Raw genomic sequence first — 9472 nt, forward strand, 5'->3', positions numbered from 1 at the left:
GAGGTGGTGGGAATGGGGTAGGGAATTAGAAAAGCTGGTGATTATTGACCGAGTTCTGATGGTTTGGGGTTGCTTGATGCAGAGGTGTGATTTGGCCTCCCTAGATGGTTGCTACAGAAGGTTATGGGTCAGAATTCCATTGTCAGTGGGCTGGCTGGTTAGCTCAGTTGGTTAGAGCACGGTGTTATAACACTAAAGTCAAGGGTTGAGATCCCTGTACCTGCCAGCTGCCAAAAAAACCAAAACCAAAAACAAGCTATTGTCACATATGGTCTGGCCACTGTCCGTTTGTTTATTTAGCTTCCTTCACCTCTTTTTATAAAGCTGGTGAAGAGACGGGACCTCCCCGCAGAGAACTGGAGGAGTGGTTCTGGATTCGGTGGCAGAAATGCACAGAGAAGATTCCCAGAGGAAACTAGCTGTCTGGAAGTGAAGCCTCTCCTTCTTTCTTCTCGGAGAGGATGAGGGTGTCACTGTCTTGGATGCCATAGCGCCCCAAATCCAACCAGTCCTCCAGGACTTGGCCTTGGAACTCCAGCTGCTGCTGCTTCCTGAGCAGCCCCAGCTTGTCTTCAATCTGCTGCTTCAGGCCCAGGACGAAGCTGTTGGGGTGGATGACGTACGGATGGCTCCCGCCATCGGGATTCTTCACGAAGACCTGGATCTCGGGGGGGATGGTCTCCAGCATACAGATGCGGGTGTTGGAGAAGACCCCATAATAGGCCAAGGAGCAGTGACTGCGGAGGAGCTGCCGCTCACCACCAGGCTCCTGGAAGGACAGTCGCTGCAGGCCCGAGTAGGCCCGACTCCGCTGGATTTTCTCTTTCACCTTCTTTATGGGTGCATAAGGGTTCACCCAGAGAATTAAATCTGGGTAACCCCACTGCTCCACTGTCACCTGGATGTCTCGTGCCCTCTGGAAGGGAGAGGGAGAGAGGGTAAGTCCACACTTCTCTGTCTGATGTGCGGAAGTTCCCTTCACCTGTCCTCATCTTTTCAACATCAGTAGCAAACATGAGGGAATACCAACCACTTTCCAGGCTCTATGCTGGGCCCCTTCCATCCTCTAAAGCATTTTATTTTCGCATCAGTTCTATGAGGTTGGTTCTACTATTATGCCCATTTTACAGATGAGGAAATTGTGGTTGAGCAAGGTTATGTGATGAACTCAACACCAATCACAAAGGTAGCAAAGAGCAGAGCAGGTGTGTGAACCCAGGTCAGTCAGACTCCAGAGTCTTTGTTCTTCACCTCCAGGGCCACACTGCAGGACCCAAGAGTCCCAGGTGGCTGAAGAACACCACCTGGAAGATGCTGGAGAGGACTGGGCCTCTAGCTGATCCTTTCAAGAAGGAATATAAACCTAGCATTGCCAAGTCTCCTGATTTTTCAAGATACAAATCTTTGCACAGTGGCTTTTATATTCAGGAAAAATCCAGAGGTATTCTTTTTCATCTCATTCATGGGCCTCATTTGGCCAGTGGGCCCCACCTTATTAGAGAGCATCCGATTCCTCACCTGTCTTGTGGTCCGAGCAGCTCAGTCTCTTGTTCCCTGCACACACCTTGCTTATTCCTACCTCCCTTCCTTTGCCCCTGGGCCCCCACCCTGGCCCTTGACCTGGAGTGTCCTCTGTTCTGAGCATCTGAATCCCTCCCCAGCCTTTAGGGCTCACCTTAAGCCCTAACTTCTTCAAGGAATCTCTGGTGACTTCAGATAACATTTATTCTCTGTTTCCAAAGCCCTACAAAGACGTGGGTGGGATTCCCAGCTCTGCTACCTCTTAGCAGTATGACCTCGGTTAATTAACCTCTCTGAGCCTGTTTCCTCCTCTGTAAAATGGCAATAATAGTAATAATAATAATAAAGATAAAGGTAATACTCGACCTTCCTACTTTACAGAATGGCCTGTGAGGATCCGCTGAGACAGCCCCTGGACAAGCACCTTATAAACTGTAAAGCACAATGTGGATAAAATAGATTCTTATGATCTTTGCCTGTACCTAGGTTTGGTATTACCTAATAATATTACTTAACATTTTTTGTTTTCTGAGTATCTTGTCTTCTCTAGTAATTCCTTCCAGCAGTTTGGTGCAATGTTGTTTCATGGACTTGCTTCCTAACAACATGGGGTGAGTTCCTTGAGAGTAGTGGCCATGTCCTATTTCTGCACCACCATTGCCCCCTGGCCCCCACCCCCCACCAGCCCCAAGCCCAGTATTGTCACAAAACAGCAGGTTGAGTTGACTTGGCTGGTCTCAGCTCATGCAAAGAATGATTAGGAACATGGAACTGATTTTCCAGTAGGTTATGAGAAAAACACAGAAAAGAACAAGAATTTAAAGATAAGGAATCTGAGGCTCAGAGAGCCAAACAATTTTCCCAAGTTCACAGAGCTGGTGGATAGTACAGCTGGGCCTCAAACCTTCTAACTCTAAGGTTCTGTTCTGGGCTGGCCAGTCAGCTCAGTTGGTTAGAGAGTGGTATTGATAACACCAAGGGCCAGGGCCAGGGTTTGAGCCCTGTACCGGTCAGCCACAGGGGGAGAAATAATATATATATATGTGTGTATATGTATGTATATACATACAAACATATATAGTCCTCTTCTCCATTGGCACAGAAGTGAATAAGTAATTACTATATAGTTATATCATCCTGAGCTTTAAGCCCCTGACATCTGGGAGAAGAGTCATTACCTTCACGTTCCAGCTGGGGACCGGGTTCTCCCTGTTGTCATAACAACAGTCCTGTTTCAGGCACTGGCAGGCTCTCTGAGCGACTATGTCCCATCTGTACCCTTTTGCCACATTGTGGGTGGGGTCAGCCGGATCCAGGATGATGGGCCTGCAACACAGGGAGAGGGTGCCCAGCCTCTTTCTGGTTTGGAAGCCTGCAAGCCAGAAGGAAGCCTTCTCAGCAACCATCTGTTCAAACCACTGAGAATCTGCTATGTCCAGAGCCCAGGACTGTCAGTCCAGGAGGGCCCAAAAACGTTGCTGGAGAGTAACAAGATGGAGATGGTCATATTTCCAAAAGTTCCTCTCAGGGAGAGTATGCTAGGTATTGGCAAGGAATTTTGGGGGTGAGGCCTCAAGAGGCATTCTGGAGCAATAACAGATGCCCACTTAGACAGGTGAGCCTTTTAAGTTCAGAGCAGCTACACAAGTTTGAGGTTAGAGCTGCTGAATTGATTTGGATAACAGTAACACCACCACCACCACCTACTGACATTTATTGGAGCGCTGGGCCAAACTCTATGTGAATTAACCTATTTTAATCCTTCCAACAATTTTATTAGGTAGGGGCTATTATTATTGTTATTTTTGTTCCTATTTTACAGATGAGGAAACTGAGGCACGGACCCCTTAAGTTCTCATAGCCAACAGATGGAAATCTTATCCATCTACTCCCTCAACAGAGAAGAGGTTGGGTTGCCTCCAAGTGTCTCTCCTCTTTATAAATGTTGAATGAGTATTTTAAAGATATTGGCTTGAAGGAGTTCTAACAGCCTGCTTGGGCCACTTGGGATGATTGCATGTGTCCAATGCCAAGTTCATTAAGACCCAACCTTTGTACTCCAAGAGTTTTTGGCTTAGGAGGGAACTGCGACTTTATCTAGGTGATAGAATGTGATAGCAGGCTACTGGAGTGAACAGGACACTTGGGCTCCATGCTTGCTATTCCCAGTATCCTTGGCTTCCTGAAATAGTCTTCTCTAAATAGTCAGGGAGTAGCACCAGGCTGTCCTATGGGGCAGGGATCACCAAAGTGGCTCGTTCCATTGGCTGCCAGGTGACCAATCAGTGACCCGACATGCAGGACCTGTGTCTAGTGATCAGACTGGTTTCCTCTGGGGTTTGGACCAGGGATGATGGAGGTGACTCCCCAACAGGGAGGAAGAGGGAACAGGACAGGTGTGGAGAGAGGAGCAGAGGCAGGGAAGGGGAGAAGAGCAAATGGGCCATGAGAGAATGACAGAGAGGGAGAGAGTCTCTAGGTCTGCCTCAGGGCCTGATGGTTTTCCAACTTCAATTTTCTGGGCATCCTTATAATAAACCCTCTTTTCATAAGAAGACCTGGTGCTAAGGGTCAAAAGTGTCCTCCAAAAGCTCATGTATTGGAAATTTGATCTCCACTATAACAGTGTGAAGAGGGTAGAAAATGCAATTATTTAAAAAGTAGGACCTTTGAGAAGTGATTGGATTGTGAAGACTATGCCGTAGTGAATGGATTAATCCATTCATGGAGTGATGGGTATGATTCTGATGGCTTTCTAAGGAGGGCAGGTGAGAAGGTTAGCTCTCTCTTGCCCATGCCATTTCCTCATCATGTGACATCATGCACGGCTGTAGAGAGTCACCACCCAGAAGAAGGCCCTCATCAGATGTGTTTCCTGGACCTTGGATTTCCCAGCCTCCAAGTGTAAGAAATAAATTTCATTTCTTACTAAATTACCCAGTTTTGGGTATTCTGTTACAAGCCACAGAAACGGACTAGTACACCTGGGTTTTCTTCCTTACAAAAAGAGACCCAACATAACAGAACACTAAGAATTCTTGTGATATTGCTTGTACTGGCCTAGAGCTTTTTTTTTTTTTTTAAAGGTGACCGGTAAGGGGATCTTAACCCTTGATTTGGTGTTGTCAGCACCACGCTCACCCAGTGAGATAAGTGGCCATCCCTATACAGGATCCGAACCCGTGGCCTTGGTGTTATCAGCACCATACTCTCCCGAGTGAGCCACGGGCAGGCCCTAGAGCTTTTTAATATAAAGAGTTTTCTAGGTGGGGTTCCCCAGAAGCAGATCCCAGATAAGGTTTTGGTTTATCTGGAAGGATATCCCAGGAAGCACTAAGAAGGGAGCAGGAGAGTGAGACAGGAGGGGAAGGCAGCCACTAAAGGCTGAGTGTCGAGGTAATCACCACCATGGAGAGCAGGAGGTTAAGTCCCACTGGGGAGCTCTGGGAAACAGTGTGAAGCTTCCATCAGAGGTGTATGGGAGCTGGTGTATTTATCCACCAACTCTCACCAGTCATTGGTTGAGGGCTGCTTTGGGGGCGGGTTTGCTGGTGAGAGGAAAACCCTCAGGCAAAGGGATGTGGGTGCTGACAGGTGGAAGTTGAGCCAGTCTTCACAAAGCCAAGGGATACAAGTGCGGCACCGGCTGCGTGTGCTACAATAGTGAGCATTTACCCAGCATCTACCATATGCTAGATACTGTGGGCCCTTAACATAGATTTTCTCCGATCCTCACAACAGTCCTGCATCGTAGGTGCCAGTTTACTACTGCTTTCCGGATAAGGAATTGGAGGCTCGCAGAGGTGAGAAAATGGCAGAGCTGAAATTTACACTTAGGTCTCCAAGATTCTTTCCATGCTCCCATGCTATCTCTAAAAAGCACTGAAATGGTCTTCTGAGAGCAAGAAGGCTGAGGTAGAGTGCAGGGGTGGCTTAAGGAACAGGCACAAGGCTTATATCTCCTAAGGCCCCCCATGATTTTGATAGGCTGTCAACCTGGGATGCCAGCTGGGTCAGTATCAGAGTTCAATGCTCAACTACCATGTCAGCCTTACTGCTTAATAAAGCCAACCCATAAAACTCTATATTATTTCCCCCTTGATTCTCTTTTTTTCTGTGAGCCTTGGTGGGCAAGCAGTGGTCGAGTACCTCTCTCTTTTTAGTTGTTTTCTGACAAAGTCCTCGATGATTGGGTTCTGGAGTGTGTAGTACTTGGTCCAGTAGATGCAGATGAATTCATACTCCTGGAGCAGTTGCATCACGGTGGTAAGGCCTTCATCCAACCTGAAATTCTCTTCCTCCTGAGTACCCATTTCCCAGGCATAGACGGTCAGCAGCTCTAGAGCATAGAGAGGGGGCAGACTGGCCCTGGGGCACTTGGCTTTCACGTACTGTTGAAAGACATGGGGAGAGAGAGACCCCAAGATTCTGTGTAAAGATGACATTGGACCAGAAGCTGGAAAATTCAAGTTCTAGTCCCAGCTCTGCCACCTATTGGCTGTGTGACTTTGGCCAAGTCACTCTCCCTTTCTAGGCCTTGGAAATTAAGAATTAAGAAGCCGTGTTAGAATTAAGGAGCTGCGTTAGTCCAGTGGGCTTCAAACTGTCCTTGACAGATGTAACTCCTGGAATGGAGTTATGGAGAGGTGTTCTAAGGAGTGAGCAGGTTGATCTCTGCCACCAGCATCCTAGCCTAAGCAGGTCCATTTAAATCTATTTCAATGTATTGAGCTTCTGAGAAAGATTTCCTTTAAAGAAAGGGCTTCTTAGCTAAAGGAAAAAAATGGTAAAAGGTGAGATTCTGTGGTGAATATTGGGGTTGCCTTTCTAGTGAACATTCTTTCCTTCCCCACTGAATACCAGCCATGCTGTTTGAATGGGGTTGACCGTCACTACCCTCAGCTATAGGTGTGTCTTGACTAGCACAGGCCCATCAGCATGAAGCTTTCCCCTTTGTCAAGTGATTGGTTTAAGAAAAAGCATATGATTTAAGTCGGCTCAATTGGGGTAAAGCCTAGTTCCTTTCTTCGGTGGCTGAAAGAAGACAAGTCTTCTCTTGTTTATTGATGTGAGGGCAGGAACAGCTGCGGCCATTTTGCCACCATGAGGGAAACCAGCTTGCAGACCATACAGAGGAGAGAGAAGCTGAGAGATTTATAGAGAAACAGAGTGAGAGCCCTCACCAAACAGAGCCTGAAGCCCCCTCCCCACTATTGTGGGTTTTCACATATGAGCTGATGATTCCCTTTTTTGTTTAAGCCAGTTTGAGTTGGTTTTTGTGTTTTTCTGTTATCTGCAAAAGCACACACCTTAACTGACACTGGTCACTTCTTGTCTTAAGAACCTCTCTAATATTCAGCTAGCAAGTGAAAGTTTCTGTCAAATATTCAGCTATTCAGTTTGTGGAAGCAAAACTGACATCCTGTCCTGTAGCCATTATAAATAAAAATTACATCACATCCCACAGTCAGAGGAAAAAACCCAAAACACTTTGACCTTGAAATAAACAAACAAAAATGGGGTCACCTTGTCTAGTTCTAGTCCCTGAAATAAATGAAACCTTAAGCCTTTCCTATAAGTCATTGACTCACTCACAAAAAGAACTTTATCCCTGATTTAAAAATTTTTTTAATTGAATTAAAATTTATTCATAAGTTAATGACTTTGTTTTTGTAGCTTTTTGTAAATTTACGCTCAACACTCAATAGTGTAAACTTAACTAATGAAATTGTAATTTTGTTAGGAATTTAACAATACCATTTATTTTCTCCAATACTAGTGAGATTTTATATTCTTAAAGTGTAGATGATGATACATAAAATGCAGAATGCCTATAATCATTAAGATGTAAGCTATATTGATAAATTAAAAACAACCAAACAAACACAAGTGACTTGGCTTTAATCTGGTAAAAAAAAAAGAAAAGAAAAGAAAAACAAGCCCTTTGTTTCTTTTAGGATCTTTGATAGACTATTTAATGGAACATATAAAAACAAACTAGAAAAAAAGATCTATGTTCCCTTCTAGTGCTGATGTTCAGGCATGCTATGATTTCTTCATATTGTGGATATCTCTGATTTTTACAGTGGTGCTCTCTGAGGTATGTCATGACCTTTCTAGATATGGTAAGCATGTGAGGAAATTGCTATTTTTCCACCATGAACAGACTAACTATATATCTAGTAATGTTGGTAATTGTTTTTTCTTTAAATCCCTACTACATATATATTTTTTATTGGATTAGCCTTTCCTCCTGCAGTCTGATTCCTTTGCAACCTCTTTGCAAGTTTTTTTTTTTTCCTTTTTGTCTTTTTTCGTGACCGGTAACGGGATCACAACCCTTGGTGTCGCGCCTGCACCGCGCTCAACCAGTGAGCGGACCGGTCTCTATATGGGATCCGAACCCTCAGCGGGAGCGCCGCCGCGTTCCCAAGCACTGCACTCTACCAAGTGCGCCACCAGGCCGGCCCCTCTTTGCAAGTTTTATTTAATAAATGATTTTTTGTCTCTGGGTTTCTTTTCGCAGGTTCTTCTGAGATTATCCCTGGGAAACATATTTCCAAAACTGACTAAATTGTGTTGCCTGAGAAATGCACCTCACAAGCTGTTGACACTCAGACATGCCCCCTTTTTGACTCCTAGAATGAATTTCGTGTGGAAATAGCTTCACTCTTGCTGACTTTTTTTTCTCTCCTTCCTCCTACCTCTAGCTCTGTTACTATTTCTGATTGCGATTCTTGTTCTTATTTGTACGGGGCCACTTATGTCCCTGTTGGTGACAATAACCTGTGAATCTGATTTTATGGTTTGATTATCTGGTGGTCTCTGCTTGGGGACAGATGACAGGAATTTATTCTCTGCTGGGTGGCAGTAGATAGGGATTTGACTGCATTTTGTGTTGTTCTCTTTTGGTCTGTTTGTCTTGAGAATTTCGATATCCCCGGGAAGCATGACTGTCATTGTCTTACATGCTATTATGAATTTAAATCACTAAGAAATTTGTGTGAGTGTGTACACACAACTCCTGGAAAACAGCCCTGTAAGATTAGGAGCTGGCTGACTGGTGGATTTTCTACTGTTTATTTTTGACTCATAATTAAAATTGTAAAACCAAAGCTGCTGGTTCTTTTTGTCTTTATGTGGATAAATGAAAAAAACGTTGTACAAAAGAATAGTCTGATTACAATATAATCTGCCTGCAGGCAGATCTTTCTTCCCACTCGACTATAAAAAATTGATGAAGAGTAATTGGGAATAAATTCATGGGTAAAAGTTGATATTGCCACCAGTGGGGACTGAGTCAGACTTTCACTTTTATTCCAGAAGCAGAAGACTTCATAAAAGCAGATTGCTTAATCAAAGATAAATAAAACAAAAGTTTATTACCCAGGTTAATGTTCTATTTTTGATGGATATACAAGAAAAAGAAAACCCCTTTCTTTTTAATCCATTTCCTACTCTCAGTGTAAAGCTATACTTGTAAAAACTAAGATTAAACATTCTTTAAAGGATATATTATTCTGACACCTCAGAATAAAAAATTCCTTTAAAAATTCCTACTGTAGATTATAAACTAACACATCATTAGAAAAACAAAGATAGTTATTCTGTAAAAAAAATTAACATTTATAATTGGCCTTGCTTACAAAACTATTCAGAATGATGGTTAAATATTCAGAAAGTCTTTGTTAAGTTTCTTTACTTTTCATGACTACGTAGTATTTACATAAGTTCAATAAAAATCTGTCTTCCTCCTTCTTAGGATAGAATTAGATAAATCAAATGTGTATTCATGTCAAAAATTTCATTTGATTAGGTATGATAATCCTACTATAAAGAATCAAGAGCTGGCTGGTTAGCTCAGTTGGTTAGAGCGTGGTGTTGGTAACACCAAGGTCAAGGGTTTGGATTTCCTCACTGACCAGCTGCCAAAAAAAAAAAAAAAAAAAAA

The 9472-nt window shown here is 43.8% G+C and overlaps 1 protein-coding gene across 1 annotated transcript; it reads right to left on the reverse strand.

Annotated features, from left to right (window-relative positions):
- Window positions 1-16: 16 nt before the first annotated feature.
- On the reverse strand, window positions 17-5966 carry LOC103583635 (2'-5'-oligoadenylate synthase-like protein 1). The gene is made up of 3 exons (XM_008564896.1): window positions 5671-5966; window positions 2700-2847; window positions 17-916 (listed from the first exon to the last, which is right to left on the reverse strand). Exons 1-3 carry the CDS (start codon window positions 5964-5966, stop codon window positions 416-418), a joined length of 945 nt encoding a protein of 314 aa, XP_008563118.1. The 3' UTR covers window positions 17-415.
- Between the last annotated feature and the right edge of the window lie 3506 nt (window positions 5967-9472).

The sequence above is a fragment of the Galeopterus variegatus genome, unplaced genomic scaffold (genome assembly GCF_000696425.1).
Source record: "Galeopterus variegatus unplaced genomic scaffold, G_variegatus-3.0.2 Scaffold25117, whole genome shotgun sequence".
Lineage (NCBI taxonomy): Eukaryota > Metazoa > Chordata > Mammalia > Dermoptera > Cynocephalidae > Galeopterus > Galeopterus variegatus.